At 42.5% G+C, this 20566-nt stretch overlaps 1 protein-coding gene across 1 annotated transcript; it reads left to right on the forward strand.

The window, feature by feature from the left end:
• Nucleotides 1–376: 376 nt before the first annotated feature.
• On the forward strand, nt 377–13225 carry carnmt1 (carnosine N-methyltransferase 1). Its single transcript, XM_029762337.1, has 8 exons — nt 377–649; nt 2260–2455; nt 2920–3086; nt 3192–3332; nt 8624–8802; nt 9163–9276; nt 11599–11702; nt 11869–13225. The coding sequence occupies exons 1-8, from the start codon at nt 501–503 to the stop codon at nt 12052–12054; spliced, it is 1236 nt and encodes a 411-aa protein (XP_029618197.1). The 5' UTR covers nt 377–500; the 3' UTR covers nt 12055–13225.
• The last annotated feature ends 7341 nt before the right edge of the window (nt 13226–20566 follow it).

Raw genomic sequence — 20566 nt, forward strand, 5'->3', positions numbered from 1 at the left:
TATATATATAACTATAACTAAAGGGGTCCTAAAATTCAAAATCAAATAGCTTAATGATCCATGATATGAACTTCTTAAAACAATTCCATATGTAAGCTTAGAGCCCCCCACCTCAACGGCTTAGACTTTTAAGAATTACATTTCATTTGCTTATTTTCGCAGGTATGGGCCTTACTGGTTCTGTTTTGACTTCCTACAAGCCTTTCAGGTTGGTGTTTACACATTTGGTGATGTCTGATTAGGATATAAAGAGTCTGTCTCCAAGACGCCAGTTATACATTTTCTCAGCTGCTGTGCTGGAGCTGTTTTCCTGTTGCAACTTGTAATAAATCGGACACACATACACAGGTAAAATCATTTTCTGCTCGAACAAAACAATACAGCAGTAGCTACTAGTTAGCCCACTGTCATAGTTAACTTGCCAACCAGATGAAAGGTCTATTACTTTTCCTGGTTCACTCTATTGTTCGATTGGATGGGTCTGAGTACAACATTCAGACATGGCGGAAGGAACGGTGGACCAGGTTACTGATGGAGAGCAAGAAGAAGCATATTTTTACCGAGAAAGGATTAAATGTACACCAGAAGAGGAGACAAGGCTCGAAAGGCAACACTTTTGGAAAGTGATCGATGCGTTTAGATACTACAGGTACGGACTGTTTCAAAACAGCAGTAGTATTTGGTAGCTAGCTTACCCATAAAGTAATTTGACCCAGACGGTCTGGCTATCCTTAGTTCAAGTTTTTATTAGTCGTATGTTACGGGATACAACGTCTAACGGTGCAGGTTCCTTCCCGACAATGCAACAATAATAAGAAATAATAAAACAAGAATAGGAACATGAAGTAACGTTAAATGACTCATGGAAGGGGGATCGGGGGTGTTTAAATTGTGCAGTTGTGATGTGTGTGTTATGTTGATGGAGTAACGTTTTGTCCGAAGATTTTAGAAGAGGGATGACTGATTTTGGAGTCTTGACTAGTTCTTACAGCCCCAAAGTCATGCCTAAACCCCGCCTAGTTCTACAATTTCTCTTCTTAAAGGCCCAGTGCAGTCAATAATACTGTGGTTGGAATAATATTGTGAAAATTATGATAATGACCTTTAGTGTAAGAGCTGTTTGAAAAGTCCGCCTGAAAATTCAGCCTTTTTAGGCAACCTGGTCTCAGCACATTTTGTATTATTCTGTACGTAAACCTGAGACACTCAATTTAGTATAATATGTTACTTTTCGTATGGTATGTGATAATTGCTGGATGTCCGTCAACCATTTCGTATGATATGTTACGATTTACAATTCCTATTATATGTTATGAATTTGCAAAATGTACGATATGTTACGATTTGGAAAACGTATGATATGTTACTAATTCTAGCTAGGTGAGTTAGCTAGCTCGCTAATGTTAGGTAGGCTAAGATTAAGGTTAGGGGAAGGGTTAGCTAAAAGGCTTAAGGTTAGCATTAGGGTAAGGGTTAGTTAACATGCTAAGTAGTTGCAAAGTCGCTAAAAATGTAGTAAGTAATTGAAAAGTAGCAAATTAGCTAAAATTGTCTGTGATGTGATTTGAACTCGCTACAACTGCATTGGTGCATTGGACAGCTGCATTGGACCAAATCGGATCTTAAACCTAACCTTAACCTCCCAGCTGACCTTATGGGTAACCCTTAAGTTAAGACCCCTTTTTACAATAGTTAATTTTTACTTTGTGGTAACTAGTGACAACCCTAATTATGTTGCATAGCTAGCTAGCTAAAATAGATTGTGTATTTATATCAGGATTTATACTGTTTTGGCTAACTACATTGTCCCATACCATCGCTATTTAGCTAGTAGCTAGCTAACAGCAGCACAGGAAGTGGAGCTAGCTCTAGAAAGTAACAAAGATAACTAAAAGAAGATGCAAAAACAGCAAGAGCTATAAAGTCCAGGCTGACAAACATTTACATTTCAATACAGTTCATCTTGTTATTTACAAACAAGAAGGTCATACATGATTATGCATAGTCTATACAACCACGTTCACCATAATGGAAGCTGCTTAGAAAAGGGGAATAAAAGGGATTTGTGAATCTTTGTGTCAAGTCATTTCAAGGAGTCTGCATATTGGATTAGGCTTTATCATAATTCAAAAAGGCTATAAAATATGAGTTTCTATTTCCCCCATCTGTGTTTCTGGACCTCCATCTTCTCTTCCTCCTTTTCACCATGGCACCACCGTTCCCTTTTGCTTTGTCTAATTCACCTCCCCTTAATCTCAGGATGCATGTTCAAGAGCGGGTGAATCGAGCAGAACGTCAGTTCCAGAGTCTTCCGGAGCATCACCAGCTGCTGCTGCCCGGGGTCTTGCCCAACCTGGCCCGTATCCGTCGCAGTGTGGACCACAACCAGGAGGTGTTGCAGGCCATCGTGCTCAACAGTGTCCACATGTTTGAGAACATGGAGTATGGCGAAGAGGTGAGCTAAGCGGTCAGAAAAGGTCACACTCATGCTTTCTCGCAGTCACACCAGGCACTACTTGTAGCCCTCAAACTACTGGAAATCAGTTATTATTCATGGAAAGAGGAGACACAAGGAGTCATTTAGAAATTTAACCACTGGAAACTAGAGAACTCGCTACAAAACGGTCAGTGATGCGAATGCAGGATAACCAATCGGAGTAGGGAGGGTCTTACTTGCTAGCTTTGACACTGTGCTGGATAGGCTGCATCTAGGTGTTTTTGTACAAGACAAATACAGTAGTAGTAGGAGGAGCTGCATATGTTTTTCTATTCTAGTATACCACACCGGCACACATTTCAGTAGTTCTTGTAGTAGTGTAAATTATATTAGAAGATAGATCTTAGATTCATTTGCTTCCATGATCCTTTCACCATTGGATGAAGTTTGAGGAGTTGAAATAAATCTGTCTTTCTGTCCAGGATGACCTGAGGAAGGTCGGTACGTCTTCCACGTTCGACATGGACAAGCTCAAGTCCACCATTAAGCAGTTTGTGCGTGACTGGAGCGAGGCCGGCCAGGCTGAGAGAGACTCCTGCTACCTGCCCCTCATCCAAGAGATCCAGAGACTCTTTCCCAGCAACAAGTGGTGAACAAACACACACACACAGTCTTGAATTCTAACTCAGTTGTGTGATTTTGTATTTTGAATTACGTGTGTATTCTGTCAGTGATGGCGTGGTTGTTTCTGTAGTGATGTGTCCAAGGTGAGCGTGCTGGTTCCGGGGGCAGGGCTTGGTCGCCTGGCATGGGAAATCGCTCGTCTGGGTTATGCTTGCCAAGGCAACGAATGGAGCTTCTTCATGCTCTTCTCCTCAAACTTTGTCCTCAACAGGTAACACTCACCCTCAGCCCTAACCAAGGGTGCAAGTAGATTTAATTTCTTCCCATTACGGGACCTCCTTATGTGTGCACCTCAAAAATGTATGGGTGTAACAGGCCCGGCCCTGGACGTTCTGCCGCCCTAGGGAATACAAAAAATTGCCGCCACCCCCCCATCCCGCTAAACTAGAATGGTGTACAGGAGGGGTCGGAAATTGGTTTGGCCTTGGGCCAATTTTTTATCAGCTAATAGTCGCAGAACAGAACCATAAGAACAGAACATAATAGCAGTCCAATTCATAGGCCTGTACTAACACATCTGGTTAGTAGGCTATATAATCAGTTCAATAACATATCATATTTTCAAACTGATAAAATCACCAATGTCTCTATTAAATTAGTTTTTATATTTCTTTGTGTGTTGACATTAGACATCCTTATTAATCTAAACATGGCACTTTCAAAAGTTACCTTTCCACCCAGACAGACGCTTAACCAACACAGAATTGTGTAAGCTTCAACTGTTGACATTCTGAAACTCAGCTGCGGCCTATTCTGTCCCTAGTAATTTAACTTTTTAATTTTCTGAAAAGAGAATATGTTAAACCCAACTTCTTAGGGATCGGCGTCCCCGGGACAGTTGTAAATGATGCAGCGCCTTGTGTCACCATCACAGATTTTAGAGAAACAACAAATGTCGGAACGTGTAAGTGTCTTATATCGGCTGAACGCTTAAATTCTTGTTAATATAACTGCACTGTCCAATTTACAGTAGCTATTACTGAGGAAAAATGCCATGCTGTTGTTTGAGGAGAGCTCCTAACAACAAAACACTTTTTTTTTTCTCGCCGCGATAGGTTTGATAAATTCACCTCTGAAGGTGAAATGTGTACTTACATTCTGAAATCTTGCTCTGATTTATCATCCAAAGGGACCCAGAGATAACATGAAGTGTCGTTTTGTTAGATAAAATCCTTTTTCATATCCTAAAAAGGTCCATATAGCATTCATGATCGATTTTGTATTTCCACTCGTTCAATTTGCAAAGAAAGGAATCTGTGAAAATCTCACCCTAAACGTTCTTTCAACCAGTCAAATCACGTTCGTATGAATTCCTCAGAGATCCTAGAACGTAACGAGACTTCACTATATCATTAGGGGTGTAGTATATCCTATAGGACACCATATTTGGTCAGAGAGCGACGCCTTCATGGCACGCCGATGACGTGGGCGGTCTTCACTTGAACGACTCTAACTTTGTCAAATAAGCACCAATTGGGGTCAAACAAAGCTAGTTACATAGCCCATGAGCTGGGCTTTATGGGAGTATCAATGTATCTGTCGTAAACTGTAGCTACTAACCTTGTACGACATCATGCCTTTTCATTTTGGACAAAAAAATATAAGAATATTCACAGTTATGAAGTTATGAAAACTGGTTGTTTTGCAAATGAACTATAATATGAACTATAATACAGTGGGGGGGAAAAGTATTTGATCCCCTGCTGATTTTGTATGTTTGCCCACTTACAAAGAAATGATCAGTCTATAATTTTAATAGTATCATCCAGAAAAACGCATGTCAAAAATGTTATAAAATGATTTACATTTTAATGAGGGAAATAAGTATTTGACCCCTCTGCAAAACATGACTTAGTACTTGGTGGCAAAACCCTTGTTGGCAATCACAGAGGTCAGACGTTTCTTGTAGTTGGCCACCAGGTTTGCACACGTCTCAGGAGGGATTTTGTCCCACTCCTCTTTGCAGATCTTCTCCAAGTCATTAAGGTTTTGAGGCTAACATTTGGCAACTCGAACCTTCAGCTCCCTCCACAGATATTCTATGGGATTAAGGTCTGGAGAATGGCTAGGCCACTCCAGGACCTTAATGTGCTTCTTCTTGAGCCACTCCTTTTTTGCCTTGGCCGTGTGTTTTGGGTCATTGTCATGCTGGAATACCCATCTACGACCCATTTTCAATGCCCTGGCTGAGGGAAGGAGGTTCTCACCCAAGATTTGACGGTACATGGCCCCGTCCATCGTCCCTTTGATGCGGTGAAGTTGTCCTGTCCCCTTAGCAGAAAAACACCCCCAAAGCATAATGTTTCCACCTCCATGTTTGACGGTGGAGATGGTGTTCTTGGGGTCATAGGCAGCATTCCTCCTCCTCCAAACACGGCGAGTTGAGTTGATGTCAAAGAGCTCCATTTTGGTTTCATCTGACCACAACACTTTCACCCAGTTGTCCTCTGAGTCATTCAGATGTTCATTGGCAAACTTCAGACGGGCATGTATATGTATTCTTGAGCAGGGGGACCTTGCGGGCGCTGCAGGATTTCAGTCTTTCACGGCGTAGTGTGTTACCAATTGTTTTCTTGGTGACTATGGTCCCAGCTGCCTTGAGATCATTGACAAGATCCTCCCGTGTAGTTCTGGGCTGATTCCTCACCGTTCTCATGATCATTGCAACTCCACGAGGTGAGATCTTGCATGGAGCCGCAGGCCGAGGGATATTGACAGTTCTTTTGTGTTTCTTCCATTTGCGAATAATCGCACCAAATGTTGTCACCTTCTCACCAAGCTGCTTGGCGATGGTCTTGTAGCCCAGTCCAGCCTTGTGTAGGTCTACAATCTTGTCCCTGATATCCTTGGAGAGCTCTTTGGTCTTGGCCATGGTGGAGAGTTTGGAATCTGATTGATTGATTGCTTCTGTGGACAGGTGTCTTTTTTACAGGTAACAAGCTGCGGTTAGGAGCACTCCCTTTAAGAGTGTGCCCCTAATCTCAGCTCGTTACCTGTATAAAAGACACCTGGGAGCCAGAAATCTTTCTGATTGAGAGGGGGTCAAATACTTATTTCCCTCATTAAAATGCAAATCAATTTATAACATTTTTGACATGCGTTTTCTGGATATTTTTGTTGTTATTCTATCTCTCACTGTTCAAATAAACCTTCTATTAATATTATAGACTGATCATTTCTTTGTAAGTGGGCAAACGTACAAAATCAGCAGGGGATCAAATACTTTTTTCCCCCACTGTATGGCTACTAATACTGGAAAAGCTAAATCAAAGTCCAAGTATACAGATTTGTCGATATTCTTGCAGAAAAATGTAATATGAATACAAATGCCTCCTTCACGATTTGGCCAAATGTACCTGGGTGACTTCACACTAAATGTCGTGTAGTTCGCTCATACTTCAAGTTACCCGTCTGAAACTTTGCACATACACTGCTGTCATCTTGTGGACACCATCGGAGTTACAGCCAGAGTGATGGCTGGAAGTGTGACCTTTCTGTTGCATTTCAAAGATGGTAGTAGAAAAAAAATACGGTAGTTTCTTTTCTTTGTATTTTCTTCTACCAGATCTATTGTGTTATATTCTCCTACATCCAATTCACATTTACACAAACGTCAAAGTGTTTCCTTTCAAATGGTACCAAGAATATGCATATCCTTGCTTCAGGGCCTGAGCTACAGGCAGTTAGATTTGGGTATGTCATTTTAGGTGAACATTTTAAAAAAGGGGGTTATCCCTAAGATTTTTTAATAAGGCATCACAGAGTTAAGCATTGTTATAGAACACTTTATATTATCTGGATACTTTTTATTGATTTATTTCTAAATATAAATCTAACAATAGATTGATTGCTTCTGTGGACAGGTGTCCCTTTTCTTTAACAAAGTGTATGGCATACCCTCACTCATTTTGAGCCCTGGTTTTAACCGAACACACCAAGCCCTTCTCAGACACCAAGGTATTTAAGGAGTGCACGGTGACAGTATTGGAGGCTTTGGCTATACTGGCAAATCTATGGATAGCATAATTGTGTCTGTCAAACAGGCAGGCATACCTTTTTGGGGGGGGAATTGGAAGAAATAGCCTCCAACAAAGCCCTCTTGTTGTTAGTGAAGTCGAATTAAAATGAAGACAATCGTTGAAATGAATTACATTTGCTGTCCACCTCTGTTTGGATTATGCCGTAGCCACACCAAAGGTGATGTTTGCCCGCTAGCCTTTTTTAGTTGACTTTCTCCTGCACTCTCGCTCCTCATTAATAAGTTAATGATTGAAAAGGTGTCTGTCTCATGACATTGTAATACATTTGGTCTCCAGTCCATGGGTTACAGAAAAACCACATAGGCTGCTACTCTTTCTACCCGTAGGCTACATCATTTATGTTAAATTAATTTGATGGAGCGTGGTGGAGCGTAGCGTCTCTCCAACAGCGCCCTGGAGAGGTGCACTATGCATGGATAAGCAAAATATTTTACACACCTGCCTTTGACAATGTGGGCTCTGCTTATCAAGGGGCGGCATTAGCGCTCACCTAAATAGCCCGCGTGCCACTGGGTGAGAGAAGTTATTGTTTTTGGGCAGAATTATGTGAGGTGTTGTTGGAGGCGCATCTTGGTCAGTTTAAGTCGGAAAATGTGCCCTCATCAAACTGCCGCGGCTGCCTAATCCTGCCTAATGGGCCACCCGTAGGGCCTAATCATATAATTATATTTAGAATTCCTATTAATTCAATTCCATTTTTTCTGTGGGACTAGCCAGAATTATTTGTCATTTCACTTTTCTTGTGGCATCAACACAACTAGTCGTGATGTTTTCATCTGATTTTTCAAACAATCACTTCAAAGGGCTCCCGTGCACGTTCATCCATCTAACCCTAACCCACTCGCAACGCATTTCCAGCCTCCGAACAGTGGTGGATGGAAAGAGACATCCGTTACACAAAACACCCAAAAAGTGTAATGACATTTGGTGGTTGCCGTTAGGCCAAAATGAATTCCTCCACTGCTGTCCGTGCGCGTTTCTCTGCCGTAGCAAAATGTTTGTGTTCTCCTCAAACCACATCGTATTTTGGAGCGTAGCCTATAGGCCTACAACCTGTTTTCAAGTCCATTCGCTCATTTGCATGCCTCTAACATACGGTAATGATAACTGTAGGCTACTACACCTTTTATTTTTCTTGAGGTTTTGTTTTCATTATTGTGATAGGCTCATGTTTTACCGATACGGCGTACCCGCACTATTTGTTTTGCCGTGACACCGTACCGGACCGTACCGCCTTATTTTCACCCCTGGCCCTAACTTAAGACTTGCGTATGATGCAATAATTCAGCCCTTGCATATGTTGCACCGTGTGTCATTTAATGTTGAAATGTCTGGTGTGTTTAGCTGCCTGAAAACTTGGGTCAAATCAATTGCCTAGCATATCAAATTATCCCAATGCAATCCTCTTCGGACCATTGTTGTTCAGCTTAACTTACCTTGGCTCTGTTCTGTCCTTCCTGAGGTGTGAAAAGGTCAACTCCATGACCCTGTACCCCTGGATCCACCAGTTCAGCAACAACAAGAGGTCATCTGACCAGACGCGGCCAATCAGCTTCCCAGACGTCAACCCCCAGAGCCTGCCTCTAAACTCGGATTTCTCCATGGTGGCTGGGGACTTCCAGGAGGTCTACACAGAGCCTAGTGAGTGGTGAGCTTCACACAGGCTGTATGAAAGATCAACAAGAGCAATGAGTGATCAGGGCCTGCATTCACAAAGCGTCTCAGAGTATGAGTGCTGATCTAGAATCAGGTCCAATCTTGTCTTATTCATTATGTTCTAAAAGACTAAACTGATCCTAGATCAGCACTCCTGGTCTTAGACACGGTCCTTTTCTCTCTGTTGAATGACAGGTTGTTATGTGAATTGGCCATGTATTGAGCAGTCAATGGTGAAAGTGAGCACTCTGTCCTAGACACAGATATTTTTTTTATTACCTGTGTTGGTTGGTATTAGCAATAAGGTGAGACGGGTTAAACAAGTATTGTGGTCTTTCCTCTCAGACACCTGGGATTGTGTGGCTACCTGCTTCTTCATCGACACAGCGCACAATGTCATCGACTACGTGGAGACCATCTGGAACATTCTCAAACCTGGAGGCGTGTGGATCAATCTTGGTGAGCGACGATATGTTCAACAGAGCTCCTTACTGACCAGTGATAGAGGTTCTCTATGCATTTTTGGTATAGTTCCTGTTTAAACTTACTGGTAGTGTATGATATACTGTATGTCAGTGGCGTTTAAGGGAGGATGTCTTTTTTTTTGGTTTGGAGCATGGCCTTATTTCTATTGGATGACTGTCATTAATATTACATTCACCCAGCTCAATGTGACATCGGTTTAGGCTAATACATGATACTCCCTATACCCATAAATTGTCCCTATACCCATCATGAGGTTGCTACAACCTAGCCTACGAATGAAGGTTTACAACATAGGTGCACACGTCGACAGAAACATTTTAGTAATCAAGGTGACAGACAGTGACTCATTCAATACCGCCTTGCACACTCTTGACTGCATCTAGCTGATCTAGGGTGTAATCGTTAGTCCAACAGTTGCAAACTAGACTTTCTATTGGACAAATTCAGGTACGCTCTCCCTGTTTCATTCCATTTGCTTCCGTTTAAGAAATGTTTTCCAACAGAATTGGCAGAATGAATACACCCCTGATCACACACAAACAGTTCACTTTCATAGCAGCCACATATACTGAAACAAAAATATAAACGTAACCTCCAATGTTGTTTTAGAGAATTTGGCATTATGTCCAACAGGCCTCACAACCGCAGACCACGTGTAACCATGCTATTCCAGGACCTCCACATCTGGCTTCTTCACCTGCGGGAGTATTTCTGTCTGTAATAAAGCCCTTTCTTGGGGAAAATCTAATTCTGATTGGCTGGGCCTGGCTCCCCAGTGGGTGGACCTGGCTCCCCAGTGGGTGGCCTGGCTCCCAAGTGGGTGGGCCTATGCCCACCTATGGCTGCACCCCTGCCCAGTCATGTGAAATCCATAGATTAGGGCCTAATGAATTAATTTAATTGACTGATTTCCTTATATGAACTGTAACTCAGTAAAATCTTTGAAATTGTTGCGGGTTGCGTTTTATATTTTTGTTCAGTATACAAACAGCATGTATAATTCCTTCTCGCATCTACGCGCTGGCTGTCCTCCTCTCACCTTTTCCCTTTGTTTGTGGACTTCAGTGCACAATAATACAGCTGTATGTGACCAGGCGAGAAAAACCTTTCCAACCCAAACCTTCATACCATAACCGCTACACAAAGCCTATGTATTTGTCACCATTTTAACTAACGTCATAGTCAACATAGCTAGCTACTAGAACTAACTTGTTAATAAACACGTGTGGTATCCCGGGAGGTCTACCCCGGTTGGTGATAGAGGGGAGGTACGTGCCGCGATGTTGGCTCCCTCTGCTGGGAGTACAGCGGCGGGGTGCCTAGCCCGTGATGGCTCCAAGTAGAGGTAATTAGGAGAGAGTGCCAACCAGCAGTGCAGGCCACATAAAGGGAGCACCGTGGCACGCCACGAGGGGAGAGAGAGAGACGGACACGGAGCAAAACCTGAGAAGGACAGAGCGAAACCTACGTTATTTAGTTATGTTTATTTTCTTGCCTAGTAAAGTTGTGTTTTCTGACTAGAACCTCCCTGTCTCTGTGTTAATCTCTGCACGCTCAACCCAACACCCCACGGTTTGCCACACCCACTATAATCATGTAGTACAGTGTACAGCAAGCAGTTTAGTAGTTACACCGGGTGTTTGAGTAGGCTAAACTAACTAGCTGCATTCGTTAGCTAGGTAAGTTAAAGTGGAAATACAGCAAGCTCTCTCTCTCTTGCGTCTCCTTCATTTTTGAATACATTAATTTGTTCAAAACTGTTCAACTATTGTCTTTCTCTCTCTTTGAGTCAACTACACACCATATTCTATGCACTGCAGTGCTAGCTAGCTGTAGCTTATTCTTTTAGAACTAGATTAATACTCTGATCCTTTGACTAGGTCGACAACATCATTTCATACTGCAAAAGCTCTGATAGGTTGGAGGACATAATTACTGTGTAAGTCTATGGAAGGGTGTGAGAACCATGAGCCTCCTAGGTTTTGTATTGAAGTCAATGTACCCAGAGGAGGACAGAAACTAGCTGTCCTCTGGCTACACCATGGTGCTACCCTACAGAGTGCTGTTGATGCTACTGTAGACCTTCATTGCAGAACAGTGTGTTTTAATCAATTATTTGGCAAAATGTGAATACATTTAGAATAGCTTTATCTAAATAGTATAACTTGTTTTATTGTTTCACTATTTTTATTTTTATGAAATTCACTGAGGATGGTCCACCCCTTCCTCTGAGGAGGAGCCTCCACTACTGTATGAATACTTTTACCAAAGCTGCGATTCCTCCCTTGTCTATAGGCCCACTGCTGTACCACTTTGAGAACATGGCCAACGAGCTCTCCATCGAGCTCAGCTACGAGGATGTCAGGGCAGCAATTTTAAAATATGGTTTCCATTTGGAGGTAAAGCAGTTTTTTTGTAATTTAAATAAAATAGGTGTACAGATTGGAGGAATAAGATGAACTACTACTACTACAGTTTACAGTAAAGAAAAGTATAAAACATTGTTTTCAGTTTCAGTTGTTTTGACTATCCTCCTTGGGCCTAAAACACCATCTTTTACTGCAGGTGGAGAGAGAGTCTGTCCCCACCACCTATACAGAGAACGATCAGTCCATGCTGAAGTACCTGTACGACTGTGTTTTCTTTGTGGCAAGGAAACCTGACCATCTGTATGCCAACGGTTTCCAGGTGGTCCATAAGAACAGACCGGAAGCGTCGCAACGGCGAAAGAGCTGCGACAGTCTGACGTGACATCGTCTGTCGCGACATCGCAGAGCAACAACCGGAAAAAACGCAATTGGCCACCACCAAGGGCATAAAAAAAATTGTAAGATGACAGAAACACAAGTCAATGGACAGGTTTGCTTTCATGTTTCTTCTTCTTTATATTGTCTCATCGCCAGAGCTGCCAAATCACCTTACTTCATCCCCTGAGCTTTTGAGATTGAGACAGATGCCTATTATGAACTCAAGTGACTAAATCTTTCAGCACAGGACTGTTTGTCTTCAGTTAAAGAGACAAAGTGACGCCTCTATCTCCATGGTGACCTGATGTAGTTGCATGCGTGTCAGAGACCCGCCTCTACGTCTTCCCATTGTATTTATTTTGTAAAATACAGTTACCAACTCTGGCTATTTATAGTATTTTTTTTAATCACTTAAAATCAGTTGCTGAAGTGGCTGGAGTTGGATATTTTAACCTATATTGTATAATTGGACACAGATTGAGTTTCAGCATTACACCCTGGATCTAGTTACTCACTTAATAAAGAAAAACACAATTCTTTAAAAGAAAGAAAACGTTTCATTGACTGAGAGGGACTGTCTAATTTTCATGACTCAATAGTGTCTTTAGGGTCATTCCATGAAAAGTGCCTTTGATATTAAGTATTAATTGTGCACCAATATTGCATTTTAAAAGCCTGATATTTAAATGACGTGCCCTTTAATATAGACCACATGGAGAATTCAATAAATTCGATTTGTTTTATATGAATAAAGACTTACTCAAGCGCCAAAAATCCCTCTGTGACTTCTAGAATGATTTTAACCCACTTAACCCCAACATTTCTCCAAGCTTTCACAATCATTGTAAAGACCTAGTTATTTTGTTGCTTTGACAGTCATTTCTGAAGATTATAATTTATTTAATGTGATTAGTGATTCATTTACATCTGTCCCTCATTTTAAGGTCACGTAAACTGAACTCTCATTTTCTGGTGTTTTGTGGAGAAAAACTGAGCGGATCGAGCATAACACGTCAACCCTGTTACCCATAGATCGACATTCTAGAAATAATTTAACAATAAATACATTTTTGTGAAGCTTGCATTCAATTGCCACTCCCAGTTGCACACAAGCTTCCATTCCCCCTGTCAAAAGGGGATTCATTGCTGATTAAAGATGAAGTCATTGTTTACTTTATTTGACACTTACTGGTATTTTTTTTTTAATTGACCTTCAGATGGGAAAACTAGTTTTTTATTAAGTTAGAATTTGTGCCCTTTATGGCAGAATGTTAAAGTTAGGTGAAAGCAATGTTTTTTAATTTATTATATACACCTCTATATACACCTCATCAGCCCAGCCAGGCAATTTATAAACTTGATCTCCACAATAAAAAGCATCTAGACATTATCTCACATTTCTTTTAGACTAATATTTCGTTTTCAACATCGGGGATTTGTATATACATTGCTGACATTTGCAACATTGTTTCAATATTTAAATTCGATCTCCTGCTGTCCCATAGTAATGAACTTGACGAGACAGACAGGCAGGCAGCGTTTTTCAGCCAGTTGAAATCACGAATCAGCTGGCATAATTTTTATGGATCTATACAAAAAAATGTCAGTTGAAAAAAGGTCAAACGAAACGCAGCTAATTTGCAATCTTTCCAGCTTCAGTTTGAAGTGACTGTGTTACTGTAGCTGTGTTGTTGGCTAGATCCTCTGAACAACTCTGTCCTGACGAGTGAGCACATTTTCTATGCCAGGCGAAATTGCGCCTTAATGGCTCATTGTTATGGATGTATCCAAATAAATGTCACTAGAAAACAGCTTACTTTGCTGTTATTCTGGCTGCACTTTTTGACGTGACTGTAAATTAGTTGGCTAGCTAGCAAGCTAGGGAAAATAATGTTGCCAGCAAGTATGGCAATGGAACATTCTGTATCTATGGGGTCACACCCATAGATCCAGAACAAAAAGACTGAACGACTGGGTCACTTCTCCAGCAACCCTAGATTTGTGTCGGGACTATATCTAGTATGAATAAATTAATCAAAATTATGTTTTTTTATGAAAATATGTCAATCATTATTTGAATATGTTGGTTACCTGTTGTATAAAAGTGATAATGCCCTCGAAGGCGCCTCAGGCCTAACAAAACCTAACAACACTTAAATAAGAATCTCATATTCCCTCTGTTTGCAGTTATACACTACAATAAGTTGGAGCATTATGCCTAATTATGATCAATGTTTTAAAGTATGCAACAACTCCCCTTTTGTCAATTACTACCTTCATACAGCCAGGTACATCTGAGAGTCACAGTTGGTTACAGAGGATACAGACATCAGTGGTGAATCCTTATCATATCAATACCAGTTAACACACAACATATGAAAGGGAGATCCAGTGCACACATTAAATGATTTACTGACAATGATTGCCCTACCCGATTTGGAATGAATGCCCTATCTGGCTATCTCAATTACTCTTTCTCAAGCAACCGACATGTGGCGCTGTTGGTGGAGAAGATTCTTGATAGTGGTGGGCGGGAATAGAGGACAGATACATCCTCTCATTGGGCAGACCGGGTGTGTGTACAATTTACAGTAACTTGTGCGCTTCAGTCAAAACATTGATACCTGTTAATTATTGGAAGTCTCTACATGGTCTTTAGCTGGCAGTCTGAGGAGGAGAACACCAGTATACGAGAAGTATACAAACAGACAATGACAACATACAGTGCAATCGGAAAGTATTCAGACACTGACTTTTTCCACATTTTGTCACATTACAGCCTTATTCTAAAGTGGATTAAATATATTTTTGTTCCTCATCAATCTAAACACAATACCCCATAATGACAAAGCAAAAACAGGTTTGTATTCAGACCCTTTTCTATAAGACTTGAAATGGAGCTCGCGTGTATTCTGTTTCCATTATTCATCCTTGAGATGTTTTTACAACTTGATTGGAGTCCACCTGTGGTAAATTCAATTGATTGGAAATGATTTGGAAAGGCACATAACTGTCTTAATAAATAAGGTGCCACAGTTGACGCCAGAGCAAAAACCAAGCCATGAGGTCGAAGGAATTGTCCGTAGAGCTCCTAGACAGGATTGTGTCGAGGCACAGATGTGGGGAAGGGTACAAAAAAAACTCTGCAGCGTTGAAGGTCCCAAGAACACAGTGGTTTCCATGATTCTTAAATGGAAGGAGTTTGGAACCACAAAGACTCTTCCTAAAGCTGGCCGCCCGGCCAAACTGAGCAATCAGGGGAGAAGGGCCTTGGTCAGGGAGTTGACCCAGGAACCCGTTAGTCACTCTGACAGAGCTCCAGAGGTCCTCTGTGGAGATGGTTATCCTTCTGGAAGGTTCTCTCATCTCTGCAGCGCTCCACCAATCAGGCCTTTATGGTACAGTGGCCAGACGGAAGCCACTCAGTAAAAGGCACATAATAGCCTGCTTGGAGTTTGCCAAAAGGCACCCAAAGGACTCTCAGACCATGAGAAACAAGATTCTCTGGTCTGATGAAACCAAGATTGAACACTGGCCTGAATGCCAAGAGTCACATCTGGAGGAAACCTGGCAACATCCCTACGGTGAAGCATGGTGGTGGCAGCATCATGCTGTGGAGAGTGTTTTTCAGTGGAAGGGACTGGGAGACTAGTCAGGATTGAGGAAAAGATGAACGGAGCAAAGTAAAGAGATCATTGATGAAAACCTGCTCCAGAGCTTCCAACAGGACAACGATCCTAAGCACACAGCCAAGACAATGCAAGAGTAGCTTCGGGACAAGTCTCTGAATGTCCTTGAGTGGCCCAGCCAGAGCCCGGACTTGAACTTGATCGAACATCTCAGGAGAGACATGAAAATAGCTGTGCCGCGACGCTCTCCATCCAACCTGACAAAGCTTGAGAGGTTCTGCAGAGAAGAAAACTTTAAGCTCGTCTCTCAATTGAAAATAATGTGTCAATACTTTGCCCCTTGGTAACCAGCGCACTTCTGTATGTTGTAAAAGCGTTACATGGTCGCTGCCCATATCATTGCATAGTACAGAAAATAAACGAGAGTTCAGGGGCAAGTGGCTCTCGGTGGATGGTGCAGTGTACCCAAGTGGCATCTGCTTGCACGCGCGTTACCACTCCACTATGTCTCCCTGTCATGGCTTTTGCGCCATCAGTACAGATGCCAACATGAGCAGCAGCTGCGTTTGGCTACATATGGATTGTTAGTGGAATTCCCGCGAGAGAGTAACGGTTAACGTTATTGGATGTTAATTATTTGACTAGGCTACCAGTATTTGACATTGGGTTATTATTTTGCTGAACACTAGATGGTTTCATTTAATTTTTGTCAGTGAAACGAGGCTACTCAGGCGAGAGAAAAAACTCCAAATGTATAGCCCCGTTGGAAAATATAAACGGACTGTTTGAAAATGTAAAAACAAAAAAAAGAATTGCCACTTCTAATATAACTCTATGGCAGAACCCAAGGGGCAAACATTTTCGAGCTCTAACCTTAGAATTGGGGATGACGTACTGTCACATGAGTGACAGAAAACTGAACCAATCATGACAGAAAACTGAGCCAATCAGGCGCAACGCTCTGTATTTTCTGCTGGCTTGCCCCACCACCACAGAAAGCACTGAGCTAGGTTGAAACACCTGCATTTTGGAGCTGCCTTACTCAAGAAAGCAAAAAAGAGACCATGGCTGCATTTCAAAACACTGGATCACTGCTACTCTAACTTCCGCGATGAATACAAGGCCTTCCCCCGCCTTCCTCTCGGAAAATCTAACCACGACTCCATTTTGCTCCTCCCTTCCTATAGGCAGAAACTCAAACAGGAAGTACATGTGATAAGGACCATAAAACGCTGGTCTAACCAATCGGAATCCACGATTGTTTTGATAATGCGGACTGGGACATATTCCGGGTAGCCTCAGAGAATAATATCGATTTATACGCTGATTCGGTGAGTGAGTTTATAAGGAAGTGCATAGGAGATGTTGTACCCACTGTGACTATTAAAACCTAACCTAACCAGAAACCATGGATAGATGGCAGCATTCGCACAAAACTGAAAGCGCAAACCACCGCATTTAACCATGGAAAGGTGACTGGGAATATGGCTGAATACAAACAGTGTAGTTATTCCCTCCACAAGGCAAGCAAACATGTCAGTATAGAGACAAAGTGGAGTCGCAATTCAACGGCTCAGACACGAGACGTATGTGGCAGGGTCTACAGACAATTACGGACTACAAAAGGAAAACCAGCCACGTCACGGACACCGAGGTCTTGCTTCCAGACAAACTAAACACCTTCTTTGCCCGCTTTGAGGATAATACAGTGCCACCGACACGGCCCGCTACCAAGGACTGTGGACTCTCCTTCTCCGTGGCTGACTTAGGTAAGACATTTAAAAATAGTAATCCTCGCAAGGCTGCCGGCCCAGACGGCATCCCTAGCCGCATCCTCAGAGCATGCGCAGACCAGCTGGCTGGTGTGTTTACGGACATATTCAATCTCCCTATTCCAGTCCGCTGTCCCCACATGCTTGAAGATGGCCACCATTGTTCCTGTACCCAAGAATGCAAAGGTAACTGAACTAAATGACTGCCGCCCCGTAGCACTCCTATCATCATCAAGTGCTTTGAGAGACTAGTCAAGGATCATATCACCTCCACCTTACCTGTCACCCTAGACCCACTTCAATTTGCTTACTGCCCCAATAGGTCCACAGATGCAATTGCCATCACACTGCGCATTGCTCTATCCCATCTGGACAAGAGGAATACCTACGTACGAATGCTGCTCATTGACTACAACTCAGCATTCAACACCATAGTACCCTCCAAACTCATCATTAAGCTTGAGGCTCTTGGTCTCAACCCCGCCCTGTGCAATAGGGTGCTGGACTTCCTGACGGGCCGCCGCCAGGTGGTGAAAGTTGGAAACAACATCTTCACTGATCCTCAACACTGGGGCCCCACAGGGTGCATGCTCAGCCCCCTCCTGTACTCCCTGTTCACCCATGATTACATGGCCATGCATGCCTCCAACTCAATCATCAAGTTTGCAGACGACACAACAGTAGTAGGCTTGATTACCAACAACGACGACACAGCCTACAGTGGGAAGGTGAGGGCACTCGGAGTGTGGTACCAGGAAAATAACCTCTCACTCAATGTAAACAAAACAAAGGAGATGATCGTGGACAGTAGAGGGAGCACCAACCTATCCACATTGACTGGACAGCAGTGGAGAAGGTGGAAAGTTCATCGGCGTACACATCACGGACCAACTGAAATGGTCCACCCATAAAGACAGTGTGGTGAAGTAGGTGCAACAGCAAGAAATGTGGCTTGTCACCTAAAACCCTCACAAACTTTAACAGATGCACAATTGAGAGTATCCTGCAGGGCTATATCACCGCCCGGTACGGCAACTGCACCGCCCACAACTGCAGGGCTCTCCAGAGGGTGGTGCGGTCTGCACAACGCATCACCGGGGGCAAACTAACTGCTCTCCAGGACACCTACAGGACCCGATGTCACAGGAAGGCCAAAAAGATCATCAAGGTCCACAACCACCTGAGCCACTGCCTCACCGCTACCATCCAGAAGGCGAGGTCAGTACAGGTGCATCAAAGCTGGGAACCGAGAGACTGAAAAATAGCTGCTATCTCAAGGCCATCAGACTGTTAAACAGCACTAACACAGAGAGGCTGCTGCCTACATACAGACTTGAAACCGTTGACCACTTTAATAAGTGGATCACTCGTCACCTTAATGCCACTTTAATAATGTTTACATATCTTGCATTACTCATCTCATATGTATATACAGTATTTTATACCATCTATTGCATCTTGCCTATGCCGCTCGGTCATTGCTCATCCATATATTTATATGTACAGTTGAAGTCGGAAGTTTACATACACCTTAGGCAAATACATTTAAACTCAGTTTTTCACAATTCCTGACATTTAATCCTAGTAAAAATTCACTGTCTTAGGTCAGTTAGGATCACCACTTTATTTTAAGAATCTGAAATGTCAGAATAATAGTAGAGATAATGATTTATTTCAGCTTTTCTTTCTTTCATCACATTCCCAGTGGCTCAGAAGTTTATATACTCAATTAGTATTTGGTAGCATTGCCTTTAAATTGTTTAACTTGGGTCAAACGTTTCGGGTAGTCTTCCACAAGCTTCCCACAATAAGTTGGGTGAATTTTGGCCCATTCCATCTGACAGAGCTGGTGTAACTGAGTCAGGTTTGTAGGCCTCCTTGCTCGCACACGCTTTTTCAGTTCTGCCCACAAATGTTCTATAGGATTGAGGTTAGGGCTTTGTGATGTCCACTCCAAGACCTTGACTTTGTTGTCCTTAAGCCATTTTGCCACAACTTTGGAAGTATGCTTGGGGTCATTGTCCATTTGGAAGACCCATTTGCGACCAAGCTTTAACTTCTTGACTGATGTCTTGAGATGTTGCTTCAATATATCCACATCATTTTCCTCCCTCATGATGCCATCTATTTTGTGAAGTGCACCAGTCCCTCCTGCAGCAAAGCACCCCCACAACATGATGCTGCCACCCCCGTGCTTCACGGTTGGGATGGTGTTCTTCGGCTTGCAAGCGTCCCCCTTTTTCCTCCAAACATAACAATGGTCATTATGGCCACACAGTTCTATTTTTGTTTCATCAGACCAGAGGACATTTCTCCAAAAAGTACGATCTTTGTCCCCATGTGCAGTTGCAAACCGTAGTCTGGCTTTTTTATGGCGGTTTTTTGAGCAGTGGCTTCTTCCTTGCTGTGCGGCCTTTCAGGTTATGTCGATATAGGACTCGTTTTACTGTGGATATAGATACTTTTGTACCTGTTTCCTCAAGCATCTTCACAAGGTCCTTTGCTGTTGTTCTGGGATTGATGTGCACTTTTCGCACCAAAGCACGTTCATCTGTAGGACACAGAACACATCTCCTTCCTGAGCAGTATGACGGCTGTGTGGTCCCATGGTGTTTATACTCGCGTACTATTGTTTGTACAGATGAACGTGGTACCCTCAGGCGTTTGGAAATGGCTCCCAAGGATGAACCAGACTTGTGGAGATCTACAATTTTTTTCTGAGGTCTTGGCTGATTTATTTTGATTTTCCCATGATGTCAAGCAAAGAGGCACTGAGCTGGAAGGTAGGCCTTGAAATACATCCACAGGTACACTTCCAATTGAATCAAATTATGTCAATTAGCCTATCAGATGCTTCTAAAGCCATGACATAATTTTCTGGAATTTTCCAAGCTGTTTAAAGGCACAGTCAAGTTAGTGTATGTAAACCTCTGACCCACTGGAATTGCGATACAGTGAAATAATCTGTCTGTGAACTATTTTTGTAAAAATGACTTGTGTCATGCACAAAGTAGATGTCTTAACCAACTTGCCAAAATTATAGTTTGTTAACAAGAAATTTGTGGAGTGGTTGAAAAACGAGTTTTAATGACTCCAACCTAAGTGTAGGTAAACT

The sequence above is a fragment of the Salmo trutta genome, chromosome 9, assembly GCF_901001165.1.
Source record: "Salmo trutta chromosome 9, fSalTru1.1, whole genome shotgun sequence".
Lineage (NCBI taxonomy): Eukaryota > Metazoa > Chordata > Actinopteri > Salmoniformes > Salmonidae > Salmo > Salmo trutta.

Bases quoted from the DNA above. Each gene is read 5' to 3' on its own strand.
- carnmt1 (XM_029762337.1), top strand. From the start codon at position 501: ATGGCGGAAGGAACGGTGGACCAGGTTACTGATGGAGAGCAAGAAGAA. The intron at 3,087-3,191 runs GTGAACAAACAC...TTGTTTCTGTAG, and splicing joins CTCTTTCCCAGCAACAAGTG to TGATGTGTCCAAGGTGAGCG. The intron at 3,333-8,623 runs GTAACACTCACC...GTCCTTCCTGAG, and splicing joins TCAAACTTTGTCCTCAACAG to GTGTGAAAAGGTCAACTCCA.